At 45.1% G+C, this 23,736-nt stretch overlaps 1 protein-coding gene across 8 annotated transcripts in view; it reads left to right on the top strand.

The window, feature by feature from the left end:
- NEO1 (neogenin 1) overlaps positions 1–23,736 on the top strand; it is a 178,653-nt gene that overhangs the window by 36,685 nt on the left and 118,232 nt on the right. For all 8 annotated transcript variants that reach the window (XM_066559131.1, XM_066559132.1, XM_066559136.1 and 5 more), the window contains exon 2: positions 16,294–16,611. In XM_066559131.1, coding sequence (XP_066415228.1) covers positions 16,294–16,611 — 318 coding nt within the window. The remainder of the gene's footprint in view (positions 1–16,293; positions 16,612–23,736) is intronic.

Raw genomic sequence — 23,736 nt, forward strand, 5'->3', positions numbered from 1 at the left:
AGTTAATGAGCTGCTCTTGCACTGTTCTCAACTTGCTGCTTGGATGTGAGTGTGACATCTGCTGGGCTCTGGTTTGGTGGGGTGCTCTGCAGTCAGCAGCCCTTCAGACAGGTGGGTTTGGTGCACAAAGAACTTTGGGACAGCTCGTTGTGCCCTGTGGCTGTGGGCTCCTGCTTTTCTCCCTCACCTGTTTCAGACTGAGCCCTCATTAGTGTCCTTCTGTAGTCTGGGTTTTTTCTGTTGTGTGGTCCTGCAGTGTAGCCCCAGATTTTCAGTAGCTCTAGATAATTATTGTTCTCAGATCTCTGATTAAATATCCTCTGGTAAAACCAGCTCACCTAGATTACCAGTTTGGAGAGGTGGCACTGGGATCCAGAGTTCCCTTTGTGTCTGTGAGCAGCTAAGTGGGGAGATGAGCCCCAGGGACTGCAGACGTGCCACAAGTGGGGCTTTGTGCTCAGAAGCCCTTGGCCAGCTCAGCTCCCAGCTCCCTGAACAAGCTCATGAGGAGCACTCAGACTGCTGGAGCATCCATCCAAAATTAATTTGGATGCTGAAGTGGATCTAATACCATTTTTGGTTGAGTCTCAAATGTTCTTGTCTATGCTGTATCAAAGCCCATGGGTTTATCAGCTGCCCATGGGTTTATTCATAGGTCTAGCTTCATTTTTGCTTTAGAAAGCAGCAGGTACATCCGTTTGCACAGCCATGCTGATGCTTTTCTGTATAAGTATATAAAAATAAGTCAGTATATAACTCAGTGCAGGATGTTTAACTGCTTGGGTTTGGGCTGCCTGCATCCTCTGCAGCTGGGGAGATGCAGGTGACCCAGCTCTGGGTGCCCAGATTTGATGTTGTTATATAATATCTCATTTCATAAGATTCCTGACACACTTCAGCCTGTGCCTTGCTGAGCTCTGGCCCATCTGCCTGCCCTGATTGTGGTTCCTTCATTTTTGTTGTTGGCACAGACTCCTGTGACAAATATTTGAGTCCCCTTATCCTCAGCCAAAGCAGGGATGAAGCCCTGGGTGCTGTGGCTGGGGAGGAGAGGCTGCTAGAACTGAAACTGCTAAGCAGAAAAGTGGAGTAATTTACCCTCCCTCTCTTACTTTGTGTTTACAGAGATAAAAACAACTTCTATATATGCAAGTCATGTATTTGAAAACTTTGGGAGACAAAGTAATTACACTTTAATATTGGCTGTAAGAAATCTGTGCTGCAGAAAAACCCTAATCAAATAAAGGCAAAGCATCTTACTTTGCTTAATATTCTGTGATTTATATTCTCTCTGATGTGCAAGCAAGGTAATAGTGCAGCAAGGCAAGGAGGACCTCAGTGGTGCCTGCTATTGAGACAAAGCCAGAAAATCCAAGAAAAGCAATGCTTTATACCAACCTAGCAGGTTTTGAATTTAAATAAAGTGAATGTGATCAGGGTTTGTTTGTATTTGCAGAATGTGCTGCTCAAGTGCATCACATCACAGATGCTGCTGCTTGTGACCAGTTCCTGACCTCTGTTTTCCCTCCTCCTCCCATAATCCCATCTGTAGCATGGATGTTCCTGTTTTGGAGTTGATACAATGATTTTCCATGCTCTTGTCTGGGACTTTTTCATGGTTGATGGTGACAAGAGTGCTTCCTTCTCCTGGCAAGCTGCATTTCACCCTTCTTACAGCTGAAAGGAGCTGGTTCAATAGCTCTGTTTGCTGCTGTAGTTCCTAAAGCAAACAAAGAACCCCACCACATATTATATGACAATTTTTCTCGTGGAATTTTTTTGTTTAGAAAGTGTAAATTACTCTGCTAGAAAATAGAGCTTCCCCTTTGTGATAGTCATCATGTGCTGTGAATTACTTGAAACAAAGCTTTTTTATCCCCTTAAACATAGCTTGGAAGTGCTAATGGCAGACTTAGAGGGACCACAATCTAATTATCTGATTATGCCGTGCTTTAGGTAGCTTTAGGTTGGGAGAGTTTCTCAGGAGAAGGCTGTGCCGGCTATTTACATAAAGCCTCGGAAGGGACAGGGAAAACGAGACCAAAGGAATTTTTACCTCTAATGGTGTCTGCAGGTGGTCGGTGGAGGCTCTGCCCTGCAGCTCCCAGCGTTTGTGGCTTTCTCTGAAAGGTGCTGCTTGGGGACTGGGACAAAGCACAGCAGGAATTCTGCCAGAACCTGGGCAAAGCTGTGCTGTTACATCTTCTGGAGCTGTGGAAATGCTCTGTATTTGAATGCACTCCTATCAATGTGCAGTATTTAAAATAGAAAGTTTGTTGTGGCAGGCACTGACCTTGATGCAGATGGGAAGGATGTGCCAAAACTGTCGCATTGTTACTGCCAGGGACTTAGAGTGGAGGAGAAAGGCTGCCCTGGCAGCATGGGGAAGGTTGGGTTGAAAGGGAATGCACCCAAGACAGCAGAGTAAGGGTGCTGAGGTCCTTGTTGTGTGCTGCTGGTGGTGACTGCTGACCTGGGATGGGGCAGTCACAGCAGAAGTTGGAGCGCCTCTCCCCAGACGTGCAGCTGAGGAGTGGGCTCTGCCTGTGCTGTGGAGCAGGCCAGAGTCCAGCTGAAATAGGGGCTGTTTGGGGACCCTGAGGGACCTGCAGCAGGTGAGCAGTTCCAAGTCAAGCTTCAGCCATGGCTCCGTGTGTCTCGTGCTCCCTGGACTCGTGGGCTGGGCTCTGGGAGCCAGAGTAGCCCAGGTTACGTGGTTGGTGGTGCAAACCACCCCATCATTGATTGCAATGACAGCTCCACACCAGGCACTTGGTGGAGCTTTTACTGCTGGATTCCTCAAAACACATCTTTCCTAATGTTGCCATTATTGTGGCTTTGGGACTTTTAATTTGCAGATGCTTAATTAAAGCTCACAGTTGTGATGTCAGGAGGGAGATAATGAAAAGCCAGTTTGGGGGTGTCTCTCTCACCATGCTTTGCTGCTTTGGATGCTCACACACTTCTTGCTTGCTCTCTTCTGTTGTTGGGAAATTGTTCCTTGGGGAAGTTTGAAGCTTGGCTGGCCAGATCCCTGAGCAACCTGATCTAAATAGACCTGTTTGGGGGGCAGCTGGCTGGACTAAATGAGCTCCAGAGGATTCTTCCATGACAAGAATTGCATTTAAATGATGTTTTGTGAAGTATTATCATCCAAAATTTTTGGTTTGGGCAGTGAGTTGTCAGGTCCTTTGCATCTGCTGTCCAAGCAGATTGAAGAGCTTTTCATTGCAATAAAGGTAAATATTTCTCTGGTGAAAGCTGAGATTTGATTGCAGTCTATGAATTGGAACCATTGCTGAGTGGTAGATGCTTTGTGTGCTGCCTTTCCCTAAAAGCCCCCGTTCAGGAGCTCACACTTAGGCTCTGCCTGCCCAGGTGAGCCTTTGCCTGCTCCAGGCAGGGACCAGCCCCGTGTGCCCAGGCCTTGGGAGCCATGGCTGGGGCTCGGGCACCTGGCACTGCTGCCAGCAGGTACTGCTCTGTTCTGTGCACTTGTTACCTCCCTCTGCAGTTCTGTTGCCATAATTAGCCCAATTAATATTTCATCAGGTCTGTCTGTTTGTTTAACAGCTTTGGAATGAGGTGGTGTGAATGGAGTGCTGTTCTCAGAGTGATGCACAGAGTGCAGGTCTGGGGCCTGTTTTGATGTTATTATTTCAACTGCAAAATTCTCCTTGGTGTGAAGCAGAGCAAAAGCTTGCAGAGGGACCTTTCAAATAACCACCCAGTGTGTGCCAATCCATAGCACAGCCAGGATTAGCCAGAGCAAAGGCTTGAGGGAAGCAGCAGATCCAGAACTGTGCATCCAGCAATACCCATATCTATATGATAATTCACTTAATACATGCAGTAATTGTATTTCCACTCTTACATAAGATCTTTTGAAATGTACTTTCCCACTTTGAAATAATCTGTGTTATATAAATGAACAGAGAAATCTGTTTTTCCCCTCACATGTATAAAACATTTGCCAAGCTAATACTTGCAAATGTTTTTGCTAATATATTTGCAAAGCTACAGTTGAGCTTTTTCCTTCATTCTGACAAAAGCTGTGCCAGTCAAAGCTCCAGTGGTGCCTGGGAACTGGGGAGGTGAAGGCAGTAAACAGGGGAGATGAAAGGTGCTGCTTGTCTTCACACACTGCCACAGGAAGTGTTTTCATTAATGTGCTTTGAGGAGAGACAAGAATCTGTGTAAAGCTTTTAAAACTGCTCTTTCACTTCATTTTACTGTACTTTCAACTGAGATCAAATGGGGCAGGGATGGCTGTTCCACACGCTCCAGTTCCAGCCCAGGGTTGTGTTACCCACACAGCTCAGCCAGCTCCAGTGCTTTGGGCTGCTGTGGGAATGGATGGCAGGGACAGCCTGGGGCTGCCCCTTGCCCTGCCAGACAGGGGGGAGAGCTGTGCACATCCCACTCCCCGTGGGGAAAAGGAGACACTGAGAATCAGGAGTTAAATTGAGGCATTGGGCTCTTTTTCTCATAGCTTTTCTTGGATTGTGAGGTTTAGGAGCACTCAGAGCTTAGCAGGAATCGGTTACAGAGAAATCTCAGCTGGGTAAAGAAATGGCTGCAAAGTTACAGTAAAGGATTAGTGCAATTAGGTTTTTTTACAGATCTGTTTAGAATACAAATACACTGTTAATAGGCTGCAGTTGCCTTCCCAAAGTGTAGCTGCTTGATTTCTTATATAGCAAATAATAAACAAAAATCCAATAATTTGCTCTACTTCACATACATTCACTGCACTTGAAATAATTAAGTTGTAGTAAATAAGACTTGGGGATATTTGGGGTTTTATTCCAGATCATTTTTGTGCATTTCATGAGGAAGGGGCAGAAGATTTGCAGATACTCCCTCAGGAGTGCTGGGCCAGGCAGAGCCCGTGGCTTTGGTGAACAGGAGCAGCCAAAGTGTGCAAAAGGCATGAAACATTTCAGGATCAATATGCAGAGTTCACAGTGAGAGGATGACAAAAGCCAAGCAAGCCCTGGTTTGTTGTGGGGGTGGCACAAATGGAGAGCTTTACCCACCACTCAGAGTAAAGAATGAGGAACTTGAAGGAGCTGTTGACTCCACAATGCATGGTCGAGGTCCTGCTTAAACTGCTTTCCTGTGGGCACAGGTCTGGGATGTCATTTCTTGGCTTCTTTTTCTAACTTGCGCAGTGCAAATGGTGCTCATTTGAATATTGGAGTTGATCTGGATATCAGATTTAAATATTATATACATTTTTATCAGTTCTGGAGTTGCCGAGTCCTCCTGAAATCTGGTGCAGTAGCATACTAGTTTTGTAAGCCTTGTTATGTATTATTTCTTTTCTATGGCTCATTCATTGATGGTACTGGGAAGATGTTTGGTTGATATTTTTGATGGGTGTTGTAATTTTTCAAGGGTCCTGATGCTGTGCTGTGGTCACTGACCAGAGTGGACATCTCTGAGGGGTTTAGCTTTGCACTCCACAGCTTTTAGCCTGGGCTTTGCCAACACAGGCACAAACCCTTCTGCTCAGTGCAAGCCCAAGAAAACCGGGGACACCTCTGGTTCTCTAATTTCCTCAGCTTCCCCAGGGTATTACTTTGGTGCTGGTGTGACTAAAATCTGCCCCAGTTTTCCATGTCAATGAGGGCACCTGCTGCATCCCTCTTTTCCTGTGGCTGGTGATGTGCCTGTCATCCCACTCTAACCCTTTCTGCTAAAACTGCCTCAATCTGGGGCTCTCTGGTTGGCAGCTCACTTTTACAGGAGTGTTGGGAGTTAAATTTGTGAGGGGCAGGTTTTATTGCACCTGACTCATCCCCAGCTTAAACCACAAGAGCACCCAATGAACTCTGCAGATAATGTTGAATTTTATGGGATAGAAAACTGGTGTAAGGATGTTCTTTAAATAAGATTTTTGGTAACATTGTAGCATGTGTGTAGTAGTGTGGATGTGCATAGTTTGCACTTTTCTACTATTCCTTTTTTTTTCACTACTGCCCTGAAAGATCAATAAAACCCCCATTAACACATTGCTAAGGTTATTATATTTTTATGTATTGTGGATTGGTGTGATTGGGCAGTGCTTGGTAGGAAAGCAGAGAAGGGAAGGGCTGTACCATTATTCTGCTGAGTGTACAGAATTTACTGATTATCCTGATCTCTCTGCACTAGTCCCCTAAATTAGGGACCCTCCAATCCAATTCTGAACTCAGATTAGTTTTCCCTCTCCCCTCTGTCCTTCCTTGTCTCTCAGAAGGCAGCTCTGGGGTGCTGGTGGAGGTTCCTGGCTGTGCTTTCCCTCCAGGAGCTGCTGAGCCAAGGAACAGCCCTGGGGTCCCTGGGGCTGACTCTGGGGGGCTTTGCTGCTCTTGCTTCTGCCCTGGGTGCTCCCAGCATCTGCTCTGGGCTGCTGGCACAGGATGCTGAGTTCAAGGCATTCCGTTTGCTCTGATCCAATGCTGCTGTTCTGTTTCCAGGTCCTCTCAGATACTCCTTGCTTGATCTGACATAAAAGGTGTTTGTTAAGAATTTTTTCCTCTTTCATGAAGTGTGCCAAAGAAAAGACACTTTCTTTAGAAAGACACTGGAAATTATGTTCAGCAACTTTCCATTTGATGCTTCCTTGCATCTTTTTTTTTCATGTTCATCCTTTTTTTCATTTTATGCTTCCTATAGAAACCAATTTTCTTTTTTCTTTTCCTGCCAATATTTCTTCCTGTGTGGCTTTTCTGGCCATTGCATTTCAAGCCCTGACTTGGTAACAGCTTCACACTTGTGAGCATCCCTTGGCATCTCTGTGGTCTGCCTGGAGCCCTGCACTGAAGAGGTGTTTGGGGGAGGGAGATCATTCCCTGAGTGCAAAGCCTGCCTCACTTAGAGAGCATCTTAAACTGCATTAGTTCTGTTGGGTGCCCCATAACCTCCTTGGCATCTGAGAAGTGGGAAAACTGCTTTCCCCTTGATGCACAGTTCTTGGATGCTGCAGCGTGTTTACACTTGGGAAATATTTAAGTAATTGGTTTCAGCAAATAATTCTCTTGTGATGTGTGGGGATTTTTTTCTGTATTTATATTCTAAACCATTTTTGAAATACCAGTCTGGTAAAAAACCCACCCTGTCTGAAGCAAGGAATGTGCTCCCTGCTTACGTGGGCTTGGTTTGCAGAGCAGCTGGGCATCTCCACAGGGAGCTCAGTGCCTTGCCTGGCCTTGGGAGGGCTTGGGGAGCCACTTCTGTTGGTCTGAGCAGGGTGGTTTGAGTGGAGCCCAGGCAGGGGAGCAGGGCAGCATGAGGAAGCTCCTTGCATTGTGTGCAGTGTGTATTTTCAGCCTTACAAGTGGGTTTTCTGTTTATCCTTAACCCTCTGAAAGCCACTCTCTTTCCCATCTCTGTCTGAAGAGGTAAATTAGGTGCCTAGTGCTCAGAAGACTGGAACTCTGGGAGAGGAAATCCATTACTCCAGGAAAAAATGGAAATTCCTCTTCACCTGCTGTAACAACTGTAGCATTGTCAGGAGCCAACATCTGGGAGCTATTTCTGGGGAAAAGTCAAAGTACTATTGTTCACTGGGAGGAACAGAAATGCATTTTCTTCCTTTTGTAGGTGTCTTTACAGTGCCCTCTAGGAAACTTGTGGAGAAATGCTGGAGGGGTGTTTCTCAGCCCAGGTGGAGAAAATAAAGAAAAGAGGCCCTGGAAGAATTAAAAATTAAATAAATAATGGAGCTCTGGTCCCCTGGGACTGAGGTGCTTTTTGAAGGAAGCACTGCTGGTATTAAAAACTGATAGTTACTTGAAATGAGAGAAATGGCTTTAGTATTCCACAAAAAAAGGGAAAAGTGGATAAAATCCTTTAAGCTCTCCTTCTGAAATGGTTATGAGAAGGAATTCTGCAGTTAGGACCTTAAGAGAGGTTTCTTCACTGGCTTAATTCAAATATAGGGTGTTAGATGGTCCAACTTGTGTTTCCTTTGATTTATAAAAGCAAAATGACCTGAAAGAATGTTCCTTGCACAAGGTGAGAGGTTTGTGGGGCTCAGCTGCTGCATGAGAATTCTGTAAAATCCGAGGATATTTTTAAACAACCTGAAAGAAATCCACATTTTTGGGCCTAGTGCTTATAAAGGATTTTTTTTCCTGGCACACCAGGAGGAACAAAAGGTGCACCAGAAGTTGTTTTTGAAGCACAGCTGGTAGGCAACTTTTATTTTCCTTTTTTTTGAGTATGGATTTAAGACAAATGAATAAATTCTTGTGAGTAGGAAACAGTTTAAGAGTGGGAATATGGACTGGACATGAGAAGTACCTCCTTGGTGGGGATTTTTTTAACAAATTGCACATGGGTATCACGAGGAGTGGTTCCAGTGGGTCCTGCTTTAGGTGAAGAGGAGTTGGTGCCATCTTTTCTCCTGCAGCTCTCCAAGCTAACAGAGCTGCAGCCCCACAATAAAGGGACACAGAGGTTGTGACAGTGCTTGGGAGCAGCTGCTGAAGGGAGCCAGGGCACAGCACCTGGGACAGTTAACTGTAATGAATAAAATCACTTCCACGTGGTCCAAATTCAGGTAAAAATGTCTGTGCCTCTCGAGGGGTTTGGAAGGCTGTGGAACTGAACACCAGATAAATGCATCTCCACAGACATCTGATCTTGGAGATTACAATCTGTGTTTGGATTTGGCTGCTGATCATTATCGTGTTTTTCTTGCCATTATTTAATAATATATGAGGTGATGGTATCACTTACAGAGGGAGTGGTTGGAGCAGATGCAGGGATGCTTCCTTGCAGTGATTTACTGCAAACACACCACACTCTTTGGAGGCTTCTTAATTCTATTCCTGCACACTTTTTTATTTTAATGGGCTAATTTTTTCCAATATAATTTTGTGCTTGAGGTCCATCAAGAAGGTCAGTTAAGATTAAGCCAACAGTAATTTGTTATTTAACAAATGAAAGGTGTAACTGGAAATACAAACAAAGCTCTAAAGGCATTGTTGCAAAATATGGCTTACTTTGCTTGACTGGCTCTTTGTTTATGGGCTGTGCTGTCTGGGTACTCCCAAGTTACTGAGGCCAAGTCCTGAACCCTATCAGCTCTTTGTCTGTTACAGTGGTGCCATCATTGTGGTGACTGTCTTGATTTTTGTCTTCTTGTTGGTACATGATGTCAAAAACCTCAGCTCAGTCGCACCATAAAATCTGGGGATGGTTTGTGTTGGAGAGGACCTGAATGTAACAGCCTAAATGAGAGATGTGGGACTCCAGGGGCTCTCCCAAATGCAGTTTATTGTATCCAAGAGGTGACAGCAGCCCAGGGTGGTGGGTGACAGAGCTGTGCCCACAGCTGTCAGCTCCAGCTGCAGGCAGGCCTGGACACCCTTTGGGTTTGGTTACAATGCATTATAGACTGTTCTTTGCTGAGCATTTTAATACAGCAGAACCAATCTATACCTTAACTATTATCTCTAGCCTATCATAACTGCTGTAATTACCATATTCAAGTTACTGTTCTCCAATCACTCAAAGTTAGTACATTACAGTTTAAGCTAGAAGTTGTTTTTCAGTTTTCTTGCAGTGGAAAATTCTGAGACCTTTTTTCCACTTGCCACATTTGCTGCCTTGTTTGCCTGTGCTCTCTCCCTGCTTGGTAAAAACATCTTCTTGTTTGGGGTGGGCTTATCCTTTGCTCTAAGCCATAAAAACCCCTTCTAACTAACACACCCTTTACCTCCTTGGTTATCCAGTGAGACTGGCTCAGCAATTCTTTACTTCTGTATCAGAACTTGCTTCCATCTCTATTCCTTCATCAGACTCTACATTTAAAAATCTTTCTGCTAAGCATCCATATCTGTGAGACTTTCTTGGCAAGCTTCCATCCTTCCCAACATCTGAAGGATTATCCATTGCCATCCCTACCAGAGGCAGTAACACCCTCCCCTATCCCAGGGTGCTCCAGGCCCTGTCCAACCCAGCCTTGGACCCTGCAGGGACAGGGCAGCCACAGCTGCTCTGGGCACCCTGAGCCAGGGCCTGCCCACCACAACGGGGCACAATTTCTTCCACGTGTCCTCCTCCATCCTGAAAGATTCTCTCTCCCTTGGGGTTTGAGAACAGCCCCTTCCCTTGTGGGCAGGGGGAATTTGAGGCACCCCAGCAATCCTCAAGCACCATTCCTAGCCCACAATTCCCAACCATGCTGGGGTGAAGAGGAGTTCCTCTTTGTGATGGATATCTTTGTTACAGTGTGTTAAATCATCAGAGGGGGAAATCTGCTTGAGCTGGGGGAGAAGGGAATCTACTGAGTGTGGGAAAGTCTGGATTTATACAAGGCATTACTTATCTCATAATGTTCTGTCACTTGCTCTGCCAGGTTCCACTGGCAGCCCCTGCTGGAATTATGGAAGTCCCAGCAGGATTTATGCTGTACTCTGCAGTCTGGGGTAGCTCTTACACTCCCTCCTTTTTTTCTTGATGCTTAAGTGCAGTTTAATTTTTTTGTCTGGTATAATTTGTGGATTGCAGAGTCTTTGTGAAGCAGGACCTGAAGTGGTGTTGAGAGAACAGAGTTTAGAAATGTGACCTTGGTTTTTGAGTGTGATGAACTTGCCAAGCACTGTGTGTTTGATTGGGCTTTGGAAGTGCTTTATGAAAGTAAAATCAAAAGATGCTTAGCTGGGATATATTGCTGTTGTAGTTTAATTTGATCAGGTGGTGTATAATCTCTGTTGCCTATAAGAGAAAAATGTAATGTTAAGCAGAAAATACATCTTTGACTAAGCATTGGTACATTGTAGTATCATAGATAAATTTTGCTTATTGGGGAATGCAGAATGCTTCTGATGCTGTCAGGACACTAAATTACCGAGCTGAAAATATATACATTTATTTAGAGATTACCACATGCAGCAATTTGCCCACATAGATAATGTGCTCCTTAGCCATGAATATGTGAACAAAACCACAGAACAAGTTCCCTGTGAGCTCCTGCTGGCAGCCTGCAGGGAATGGTGTGGGGAACATCTTCACTTAAACCACGTCTGGCTGACTCTGGAGGCAGCTTTTTGTAATGATGTGGGTTAGGAAGGGCATAACACTGTCTTTAGGATTATAGAGGCCATTGGGAGCGTTAATTAAATTCTGAGGAGAAGCCTTTTAAAAGTGCAATCCTGCAGCCAGAGAGCTTGGAGCTTTTATCATTGACTCACAGTGAGAAGGGGCTGTCTAACCATTCCTGCCAGTCTGATCAGGACTCGTCAGATGCTTCTGTTTTGCATGTCAAGCTTGAAGGATGTCATATCCATGCTCCTGAATTGCCTTGGAGAAGGACAGAAGGACAGGTATTGCCCCCAGTGCCACGTCATTCCTCAGCTCCCAACAGTGAGTGATCAAAGCCTGGTTTGACTCCTTCCAAACCAGAGCCTGGTGTGCTGCTCATCAGCTAATTGTGATGGCAGCTTTTGGCTGCCTTAATTTATCATCCTGTTGGGAAAAAGGATTCTGAAATGATACCTCTGCTTCACATTTTCCTTCTGGATGGTTGTTGCATTTGGTCCTTGTAAGATGTGCTGTGGTTTCTTAGCAAAGCGAAGGGGAATGAGGTGTTGGAGCCCTGTGCTGGGGCTGCAGCTGCTGCTCATGCTCAGGAGAGCATCACAGCTGAGCCGTTCTGGTGGCAGCACAGAATCCCAGTCAGATCTGGGGCACTGCTGGGAAAATCTCCAGACACTGTTCCTGTGCACCAGTTTGAGGTGATTTATGTGGAGTCAGTAGGACTGAGATCAGAGTGGTTTTGTCTGGAGTTATTTTCCTAAGTGCTGTAATTTCTGATGAGCTGGTGGCAGGCGCTTGTTAAAGGACACATTTGGGTGATTTAAGGTGGATATTGGAGTGCTTGTGTCTTCCAGAAATTAACTGGATAATGAAGGGAAGCTTCTTCCCACTTGTGCAGCTGCTTGGCATTTACTGTTCTACACATTGCTCACATGAAGCCCTATAAAAATGCACCTCTGCACAGAAAATGCTGCAGGACAGGCTGGAAGCACTTCATGGTTAAATACTGTCAGATCACCTTGGGGTGCTGGGTTTGAAACAGTGCTTGGCTGAAACAGTGTCACAACTGGTGGTTACTTGTGAGACTTGGAGCAGAGAGGAGCTACAAGGAGGACTAGAACACCCCAGAGTATTTTTAATAGTAGAGGCTAGGAATGTATGAAAGTAGTTAATTGGGCATCAGTTCCTGGACAAATGAGTGAGGTGAACAAGCTGGTATTTCCCAAACTTACAATCACAGAATCCTGGAATGGTGTGGGTTGAAAGGGAACTTAAAGCTCATCCATCCCCACCTTCTGCCATGGGCAGTAACACCTTCCACTATCCCAGGGTGCTCCAAGCCCCAGTGTCCAGCCTGGCCTTGGGCACTGCCAGGGATCCAGGGCAACCACAGCTGCTCTGGGCACCCTGTGCCAGGGCCTGCCCACCCTCACAGGGAACAATTCCTGATTCCCAATATTTAACCTAAACCTGCCCTTTTCCACTTTTTAGCCATTCCCTGTGTCCTGTCCCTCCATGCCTTGTCCCTGTCCCTCTCCAGCTCTCCTGGAGCCCCTTCAGGCCCTGGCAGGGGCTCTGAGCTCTCCTGGAGCCTTTTCCTCTTCAGGTGAGCAGCCCCAGCTCTCCCAGCCTGGCTCCAGAGCAGAGGGGCTCCAGCCCTTGGAACATCTCTGTGGCCTCCTCTGGGCTCTCTCCAGCAGCTCCACATCCTGGTGTTGATGTTGGAGGCTGTTTTGTGGGGATTTTGTGCTTGTGTGTTTTAGGTAACCTTGTATTTATCTTTCACTGCCAGAGTGGTTGATGGTGTAAACTGTGTTTGTTACATTTTCACACCACTTAGGGAAGAGCAAGGGCAAAGTTAGAGTTCAAATTTGGCAAACTGTTCCGTGGAAGGACCCAAGGGCAAGTTAATACAGTTAGGCAGGAATAATCAGCTAGTCTAGCATTTAATTGAAAGTAGCAAGCCTTACAGAACAGGATCTGGAGATTATGGTAGTGATGTAGTCAGCAGTGCCACACTGCTGAGCTAATCCCAACTGCCTGTGTGCTGGGATGGGCACAGGAGTGCTAAACCCGGCTGGGATGGGCACAGGAGTGCTAAACCCGACTGGGATGGGCACAGGAGTGCTAAACCCGGCTGGGATGGGCACAGGAGTGCTAAACCCGACTGGGATGGGCACAGGAGTGCTAAACCCGACTGGGATGGGCACAGGAGTGCTAAACCCGGCTGGGATGGGCACAGGAGTGCTAAACCCGACTGGGATGGGCACAGGAGTGCTAAACCCGGCTGGGATGGGCACAGGAGTGCTAAACCAAACTGCCTGTGTGCTGGGATGGGCACAGGAGTGCTAAACCCGGCTGGGATGGGCACAGGAGTGAGTGCTAAGCCCAGCCCTGTGTGCTGGGATGGGCACAGGAATGAGTGCTAAGCCCAGCCCTGTGTGCTGGCAGGGCTGAGGCAGGGAGCTGTGGAATTCCCAGGACACAGAAATGACTCTGTGTCTGTGGCTCATTGAGATCTCGTCTGTGCCAGGGCATTCTCTTGGGTTTTGGCACATCTTGCTCCCTGCCACTCATCTCCAGAGCAGATCTGGGGAGAAATCAACTCCACCCTGGTGGGAATGAGTGAGATTTATCTGTTCCTGTTTCCAGCAGGGAGACAGACTGAGCCTAAGCTCCTTGGGCAGTGTTAGCAGCAATGGAGGCAGTGGTGTGTACCCACCTGTGCATGTAAGTGTGTGCCAGGGGAAGGACTCCCTGATATACAATATCAAATTTACCAAACACACACCCATTCTCCCCAAAATAAGACACTGTCATTGAGCTGAGTAATCACTAGGTGGATGGAGTGGGAGAAATGGCTCCTTGGTACAAATAGAAGTTTATTAAAGTCAAGGGTGTACAAACTCTCCTTGTGCTGAACTGAGGCTTGAAGGAGACTCAAGCTTAGCTGGCTGCAGTGTGGTTCTCCAGAGTGCCCCAAACCCAGCTGCAGATCCTCTGAAGCCACATCAGAGACCATTTTTTAACTCCTTCAAGCTGGATTGGAGTTATTCACCAACCCTCCTCATTCAGTGCCCAGGGCACTCAGTGCAGGAGCACAGTGATATCCTGGGACAAAGCAGTTGTGCTGTGTCTTCCCAGGGCTCTTGGCAGGAGTTTGGTCCCTCTGAAGCCTGGCTAAGATCTGCTTTATTTCTTCCTCAAGGGTTATAATCCCTGTGGAGCTGCTCTTAGGTCTTGCTGTGACCTCTCTTGGCATCCTCTGCTCTGTTTCCTTGGACACATTGTTGCTTCCAGGGCAAGAAGAATTTTACTCTATCGATGGATTAGATCTGCTCCAATCTGCGCTGGAGACTGGCAGGGCAAACAAAAAGCTGCCATTCCCCTTTTAAAGATTTTCTGACTTTTCTTTGAAAAGCAAAACTCAGACCAGTGTGTTTTGTTCTCTTAGGGGTCTAGATTTATTCTGGAAAAACTTGGAGAAGCCTGGAATTGAGGTGGGGGGGAAATGCTTCCCTTGGAAAGCCCAGGGACTGTGCAGCTCAGTCTTTAATTTTGATAAGAACTTTATGTTTCTGCTGCACTGGAGGAGATTATAGGGATAAAAAGGTCAAAGATTTTCCTGCTGTTCATGGCTCTTGTTTCTGCTCTGCCTTTTGCTGCTTCAGAGCTGACACTCAGAGGATTTCAGAGGCACAGAGAATTGAGAACATCCACACATAGGTGCCCTTGTACAAACCAGAGTAACATAAGCAGCTCCTAGATATTTTTTAAGTTTTATTGATTTATTGATTTTTTTTTGTTCTGTATACTTGGTTTGGTGTTTGTTTTTTTTTTGTGGTTTTTTTTTTTTTTTTTTTTTTTTTTTTTTTTTTTTTTTTTTTTTTTTTTTTTGGGATGCCTCTATTATCCTCAAGAAAAACAATCCCAAGGATTTGGATCCCAACCTAACTCTGTCTGATCTCCAGCCTGACTCTGTCACTGGAGAAATGTCAATCTTTCTAGCATGTTTTCTTTCATTTCCTCTTTGAATTCCTGAAGGTAAGAGAGCGTTTGAATGCTATCAGCTGCCAAAGCCTCATTTATCTGTTGTTTCTTTCACACCACTCCTGCCTTATCTCCAAGTTGCTGTGAATTGTGAGTAGCAGAGACAATGGGCTCTGTGCAGGAAGGCTGGAGTCCCTCCGGGGGAAAGCTGGAGGCTCTTTGGAGACCAGGGACTCTCTGTGTAGTTCGGTGATAGAGGAAATCACATCAATTTGTTAATTAAGGTCATTTTAGAAGGTAAATCCGATTTTAAAGCCCCACAAACAACCAAGCAGTGGGAGAAGCTGCAGTGCTTCCAGGACAGCCTTTGTTTGCAAGTAAAGGTCGCATTCAGAGTTTGTGCTTTTCCCTCAAACCCCAGAATTATTCTGTGGCTTAATTAAACAAATCATGTTTTTGAATGCATATTTGTCTTTTAGGTGGTCTTAAAATATTTCACCATTTTTCTGTTGACCATGAGATGAAATGGTCAATGGTGAGGGATGAAATGGTTTTGAGATGAGTGCAGGAGTTTGTTATTGTTATATGAGTGCTATTTCTGAGGTGGGCTTTAAAAACTGAAATGCCCTTTTCCCTGAACCCAGGGTTGTGCTGATTGGAAACCTGTTCTTCTCTGGAAGAATTTGTCTTCTGCTTTCTACAGATGATTAAATTAAGACAAGTCAAAGTGATATTGACACACAATCGTTCTGCTTGACCAAATACACCAGCAAGACAGTAATTAAAATTCGCTTCTTAATGCAAACTAGATGTTAATTACAGAACTCTTTGGGGAATACTTAAAATGAAAAAGTAATCATGTTTATCCTGGGCTAGAATAGAAGTAAAAAACCACTGTATGACACTTGCAAGATGTGTTAAGCCCAGAATGGGAGACTTTCTCCTGAGGGCTGAATTGTTCTGGATGGTTCCCAACCTTGGTTCCACAAACCAAAGGACAGCACTGCTGGGGGGGCACCCACACCACAGAGGCCGAGAGCAGAGCAGGGAAATAGATTTTAGGGATGAAAATGTCTGGGAATCTGAGGGTCCATGATGTGAATAATCAAAGCAGAAAACACTGTCATCAAGAAAGACCGAGCTGGCTGAATGTGTTCAGGGGCAGGATGTGAGCGCTGCTGGTGCTCGTTCCGGTATCTTCAAGGAGGGTGTGTGTTTCACGTTAAAAACTGTGCAAAACTCACCCAAAAATTCTGTGATGCTTTACAGAATCGCTTGTGAGAACCTTCACTCCTTTCTACTTCCTGGTGGAGCCCCTGGACGTGCTGGCAGTGCGAGGGATGTCGGTGATCATGAACTGCTCAGCGCAGTGCGAGACCCCGCCCCGGATCGAGTGGAGGAAGGACGGCTCCTTCCTCAACCTCGTGTCCGACGACCGCCGCCAGCTGCTGCCCGATGGATCTTTACTAATCAACAGCGTGGTGCATTCCAAGCACAACAAACCTGATGAGGGATATTATCAGTGTGTGGCAACTGTGGACAGCCTGGGGACCATCGTGAGCAGGACAGCGAAGCTCACCGTGGCAGGTAAGGCTCTGCTTGGGAGTGTGGCTGAGAACGTGCTGATGGGAGGTGTGGTGGGTGAGTGATGCCATGGCTGACTCTCACAATTAAAAGGAAATATCATGTATGTGTGGTAAGAGAAGTTTTACAGATTTATAGTTAAGTTTCATTCCCCTCCCTTGTGTTGTTATCAGGGGTGGCCTGGGTTTTGGGACATTTGGGAGGGTCAGCTCCTTACTGTGGCAGCTCCTGAGCTCCAATCAAGATGTCAGGAAGGGATCTCCACCACTGGGCAGCAAAGAAGGATTCAATGGACAGACCTTTGGGAGAGGCTAAAGGGTTAAAAGGCAAAACCTCCATTGTGTGGATGAGCACATGGTGGGAAAAATCCTCTGCTCCTGGTGCTGTAATCTTTTCTCTATTCAGTCTTCTGTTGTATTTTTTATAAGGTTTTTAATAAACCTTTTCAATTTTTGGAAGTGAGCATCATTTCTCACAGAAAGGGATGCTCTGCCCTTGGAAAAATGGGAAGGTGCTTCCCAAGGAACATGAGCTGGTTCCATCAGCTCAGGGAAACTGGGACTGTGGCTCTCATTGTACTGGCTGGCAGTTGGCATGTGTTCTGTTCCTGTAAGCAGCTTAATGTGGGGTTTTTCTCAGGAAATGCTGGAGATCAGCAAAGCTGCAATGAATGGATTAAGAGAAGTGTCAGGTGTCTGAAATCACAATGGAGATTTACCACAGCTTAGAAGGAGGAAGAAAACAGGATTTTGCTTTCTTTATGTATAAATAACCTTAAAATAACTTTCTCTGCTTGTATGTGGAGAATTACCTGCTCTCAAACATTTGGGAAGCTCCTAATAGCAGTGTGTACAATCCCTGCAGGACTGGGAGATGGGTAGGGATGGAGGAGTTGTATTTTTCTGTTTCTTGAGTATCAGGTGTGAACAAGGAAGCCTGAAAAGCAACAATGAACCAAATACACACGAATTTTCCATTAAAAAGCCCAAGTGAAAACCTCAGAACCCTTCGGTGTTTTGAATACCTTTTAGACTTGCTATGTGACAGCTTTATTTTTGGGGATAGGAAGCAGTGAAGGAGTGAAGTTTGCAGGTAAAAATAAAGATTATGTCTGGGAAAAGTGATTTGTTCTGTCACTTGCTTATTTCTCAGGGCTTGGTATTGTCAGCTTGTGTCTTGTAAACAATCAAGCAGGAAGAGACTTGTAATTACTGAGTAAGGGTGAGACTTCAAAAACCAACCCAATGAGAAAAACAAGGTAAACTAAGGCACTGTAACTAGAAAAAAAAGCCTGTGAAGCGATTTCCCTTTGTTTCTCTAATGATGTTTGCCAGCCTTTTTCAAACAGTTTTTTTTTCCTTTGCTTAATAAATGTCTGGGGGTAATGAATTCTTCCTGAGTGGTGCTCCTGCATCTCCCAGAGCTGCTGCTTCCATCGTTTGTATTCGCATGTTGTTCCCATTAACTTGGCTTGTAGCATTGTTGTGAAACATCAGCAGTGTCAGAAATAGAAAAATTGGGGTTTTATACCTTAAAAGAGTGACTTTGAGAATCTCTTAATGAGGAATAGATTGCCGAGCTTCTTGGCAATGAGGACAATAAAGGCAGTTCTCCCACACTTCTCTGCAGCAATTACCACCTCCTTGCCTCGCTGCTGTCGGGATTAATTCTGCTGCTTTCCACGTGAGAGCCTTCAGCCTCCTGCCTCTGCTATCAGACAGCTCTATATGATCGTTAGGTGAGGTTAATGGGGTTAAAAATGAAGGTAAGCCAAAATGTCTGCTGAATTTCCACTTCCATTTTCTCCTAGCTAGGTAGAAGGTATCATTTCAATTGATATTTTCTAAAATGATGGAATCTTTAAGAGCCTTTTAGTACTTGTGGAGGAACCCAAGTACTTGGGAAGAAAAAAGGAAACCCAAGAGCCTACTTAAAAAGAACCTACAACAAACAACAATGCAGTTCTGGTGAGGTTTTTTCCCCAAAAAATCTCAGGTAGAAAACAGAACAAATACAGTCTAGCCCAAGACAATAAGGACCTTCCCCACACAACCAGTTGCCCCTTTGGCACACATTGGCCTGACAGCTGTGTATTTAGATTATTGATTAATTCCATGCAATAAAAATGGTACTTTTACTGCCCACAGCTAGAGGAAATGCTGGTGACACATGTTGTGCATTGCCTTTTGCCATCCTGTGCTTTGGAAAGCTGCCCCAGAGCATCCTCTGGCTGCAGTGCTGCAGAGCTTTGGCAGGTGTGGGTGTGTGAAAACCCATTTACCACCCCAGACAAGTGCCAAGAGCTGGGCAAGACCATGCTGAGTTTAATCCTCTTGTTGGGGAAAAGGCACTTGGGTTGCTGAAGGCTTTGGAATAAGAGGTGGAATATTTAAATCCTGGTTTAGCCTGTTGCTTTTCTTGTCCTCATTTGAATCCCTTAGTTTTAACAGTGGTTTTTAATATTCCTTCCCACTCTTTGTTTTAATTGGCAGCTTTCAGGCTGTGGTGAGCGTGGGCATTGTTGGCATAGTAAGGGTTCCCCTTGGCCTCAAAATTCCAGTGGGAGGGAGCAAATTCCCCTCTTAATTGAGCAGTGGTTCCTCTGCTGTGTGTGAGTGTGGTGCTGCCATGCACCTGATCTCTAAAAGGGAACATTATGAAGTGTAGGTTGCATGTTTTAACAGCTTCTTACTCATTAAATAACTCTTAAAAATGACAAGTTTAGGGGGGCAGGGCAAGGAAATGGAGTAATAACATGTTGTGTTCCATCCTGTGGATACAGGGCTGGAATTTTCAGTCTTGGAGCTGCACAGCTGGTGGATGATGCTGAGCATTCCACCTGCAGGAAGGTGGCCAAATTTGGATAAGTTTCTCAAGTTATTTAAAGGACTTCCTATATATATATTCTAGTTTGAGGGATCTAATTTTTATGGGGTTTTGGAACCTGAAGCTCTTTTGCTGCCATAGGATGACAGGGGTTTGATTAGTGAGCCACTGCATGAAAAACTGAACCCAAAACAGGCTCTGAGTGCCTAGGCCTGGAGTGCTGGGTCAGGGCTTGCAGGAGCTGTGTGAGAGACAGGCTGGCTGGGATTTCATCAATTTGTGTGTCTGACCCTGCTCTGAGTGTGCTGTGGCAGGGGACTGGGTCATGGCAGCTTCACTTGGCAATGTGCCCTTCAAGGACCTTCTCTGTGTGTGATGATCCATGAGAAGACTCTGCTCTTTTGGAGGGGTGAGGATCAAGAGGTCCTGTGGCAACTGAGCCTTGTAAAGGAACTGATCTTTGCTGCCTTTAGATTTCTAAAAGTCAGAGGACACCATAAAATATTCCATTGTGAAGAACACTTGAGTTAGTCTGTAACTTGAAATTGTGTGCTGCTATCCCTTGGTAGGAAAGTGTTTGCTGTTCTGCCAGGCTTGTAGTAGTAAATCCTTGATTTTTAGGAACAAACCTAAATTTTTAGGTTGCAAACAAGCATAAATGTTAGTTTTCTTTAATGAGCAGCACTTTGGGGACATGAGCATCTCTTTCCCACTCAGTGTGAGCTCCACAGTTTGGTTCCTTCAAGCAGATGAAGGTTGAGTTTGTCATCTCCAGTTTCTAAGGGCAGTGAAGGGAGAAGGTGCTCATACAGTCCATGTAATGTGTAGGATTTCCCCATTGTTAGGATGGATTTGAAATAGGGAAAGTCAAAGGAACTGCCTAATTTATGTAAAGCCACAACACTTTAATCACTGCCTTGGTACACTATGTTTTTTAATTGGCTTTTGAAATGCAAATCTGTCTTTGATACTTAAGTGCTAGTTAGATCTTAAGAAGGGTAGGGGGTTTAAAAAAGCTGCTGTAAAACATGGATTAAAAATAGATTTACAAAGTTTCGGAGATCTGTGTCAGTAATTCATCTTGGAAAAATAAATATGTATGTATTTTAATAAAAACTATAATGACACAAGCTGAAAATATTCCCAGGATGATCTTTCCCCAGTCACTGGTTACTGTGGCTTGGTTAAAGCTTTTATTAAGAGCACAGATGTATGAGGATCTAAAAGTTGGGAAGTGTGACAGGGGCATTGAGTTTGATCATGCAGACTTATTTGCCCTGTAAATCCATTTCAAGACTGCTCACTAAATTATTTGTTTCACCTCTTGTCATCTTCTTTCCCCAAGTGAATCCAGCTGTTTTTCTTCCTCTTCTTCCACTTATCCTTGCATTTGATAATTCTTGGCTTTGAGCTTTGTGAGATTTTGCTTGGCTGTGATGAGGCAGCTGTGGCACTGCTGTGGTACAAACTTCAGGTGTGTCTGAGTTACATTAATTCAAAAGCACTTGCTGATAGCTTCTCACTTGTTTTTCCTCACCTCAACTAAATAATCTCCTTGAATTATTATTTCTCATTTAAACACTCACAGAAATTTTATTTTCAAGCCTTCATTTTGTAATTACTTTTAGAAAAGATACAGACAAATCACTTCTGTTAAGAAATGCTCCTGCCATGTCAAGTCAAACTCTAAAATACTTCAGAAACCAGAAGGATTTGATATGTGCTTAGTAAAAGTGTAGGATCTCCTTTGGAGCCATTGAGCACATTGCAGGGGCAGCACAGGAGGGGGATGTCCCTGAAAGTGACTCTGGAAATGCCACAGTGAAGCTTCACGTGTTGTTTTGTGTTGAGGCTTTGGGAGACTTCTGACTTCAAACTGGGGATGCTGGAGTCAGCCCATCGTGCCCATCCCTGGAAGAGGGATTTGGAGCAATTCCAGCCATACTCAGGCTCTTTGTTCCTGAGCATGGTGGTGTTCTCTGCTCTGCTGGCCTGGGTAAATCCCCTCCTCCTGCTGCTCCATCCTGCCCATCCACGGCTCCTCAGCACTGCTGTGCTGGGGCACAGGGCTGGGGCAGCTCATTGACAAAATGGGCACTCCAGGAGTGCAGCCAAAGCTCCTGTGGCTGCTCTCTGTGTGGGGCCAGGTGTCCCCAGGCTGCTGGGACCGTGCCAGGTGTCACAGGGGACCTGCCCTTGGTCAGGTTTTGCTGCTGAGAGTTCCTCCAGACATCAGAGAGAGGGAGTGGACTTTGCTTGGGAAATGGCTCCAGTTTTTAGCTGACCACATTGCCTCTTCAAGATTTATTTGCATCTTGTGTGTGCCCAGCTAGGGGCTCCCAAACTGATGGCTGGAGAGCTGCAGGAGGCCTGCATGGGCTGTGGTGGTTCCTGAGGCTTGGAGGAGTTGATTGAGTTCTGAGCCAGGTGATGCCAGGGTCTGATCCTGCTTCTGGTGCAGCTCATGACACCAGCTCCAGATCCCCACGCTTTGCTTTTCTCCATGGGCTAATAAAGAATTTCTCTACCATAAATTTCAAGTATTACTTGTTATAATGCACCAAAGTGCTGCAGACCAGGAGGGCAGGTAGAGATAAGGAATTCTGTATCCATTACAGTATGGATGGTAGGCAGTGGGTGAAATTGTGACCAAGAAATCATTATCCATTATCAGGCCATAAAATCATTATCCAGGCCATTCCCTGAGCACAGCCTGTGGGAGGGAGCAGGACCTGGAGTTCAAGGTAGAGCTCTGCAAAGCTCAGCCTCAGAGGTGTGCTGTGTTTCCTTCTGGGCTGTTAGAGTGCTTAGCTATTGCATATCAATCACTTCTTTCTGTATAATTAATGCTGAAGAGATTAGGATTTTTTTTCAAACATTAATTTGAGCTGAAATTTTATCTTTGCTTTTTTTTTACCATAACTACAAGGAGCTGCACAGAAGTAGCCAGAATATTTGGTTCTGTTTGCTCATGTCCTCTGAGAAGTTTGCCAAGCTCTAAAGATTGCAGCTGAGCAGTGTTTTATTTCTCACTAGACTCCGTGTGCCATCCCAAAGCGAGAGAGAAGCTCAGAACAAATTGTCCCAGCTCTGCAGAGATGGGGTTAATTTAGGAATAACAGCACATTTTTATCCAGGGTTGCACATTTCCTTTAACAGCAAGGAGAAAAAAGTAATCTTGATCTCATCTTTGCGAATAAAGAACATTCTGTATCTTGGAATTGGAAAAAACCTCAGAGCAGAGATACTTCAGAGGAGGGTATTTAAGAGCACTTAGCCAGTAAGTGACATGGGTGATAAATTTTCCTTGCAGAAATCTGTTTTTCTATGAAAAAAGCATCTGTGTTTTTCATAAATTGGCTTAGATCAAAATGCATTTCTTCATGACAGGTAAATGGCAAAGGTGGTTTTAACACAACTGCAGTTTGTACAGGTTCTGTCAGCTGTTACTGAAAGTATGAGAGTTTAGACACTTAAGACAATAAATACTCTGTTATTTGTCATTCTCAATTCTTGCAGTTCCCATTTGTCCAGCTAAAGTAGCAAAGAAAATCTATGTGAGCCTTTGAACTGGTCTGCAGTTCTTGGACTGAAGGCAAAGGTCCAGGTTCAAAACTATTATAAATTTTTAGTCTCAGATTGGGATTTAATACCAGAGTCTCTTGCCATGTCCAGGGCAGAGAAGGGCAGGACTTGCCTGCAGCTGGATTATCACTGGAATCCTGGGGAAAGCCCACAGCAGGGAATGTGAACTCCTTGTTTCAAACTCTTCATTGACATCTAATAACCAAGTCAGAGCCCAGGTGAGGAGACTCTTAATTGCTTGCTTAAAACTAGTTCCTGTTGAAAAACACAGGTTTTCTTAAGCTTTTATATTTCAAATTTATTTCACCTTCTATCAAACCAAACCCAGCAGCTCATTGTGACTAATACTATCCCTGTCCTGACTCCTGTGGGTCAGTGAGCCAGTTAAAGCTTATTTGTGCTTGCTGGAGGGTGACAAAAGGCTCTGCTGAGGCTGGAGCAGAGGGGGCACAGGGAGATGTGTGGCACTCGTGCCTGAGCTTCCTGCTTTGGTAATGATGTAACAGCAGTGCTCAGAAAAAGCCTTGTGCTTTCTAGACTGAAATTCATTCAAGTGCTGTGCAATGCAAGTCTTGTAACTGGCAAAGGGAATATCCTTTGTGCATGTAGTTCATAGGCAAAGTTATGTTCATGTACTTCAGAATAATATAAACTTACTGTAAATCATGAGAAATGGGAGCTCTTTGCAGCATATGTTCCATCTTGACCTTTGCCTTT

Source organism: Molothrus aeneus, chromosome 13 (assembly GCF_037042795.1).
Source record: "Molothrus aeneus isolate 106 chromosome 13, BPBGC_Maene_1.0, whole genome shotgun sequence".
NCBI classification, from domain to species: Eukaryota; Metazoa; Chordata; class Aves; order Passeriformes; family Icteridae; genus Molothrus; species Molothrus aeneus.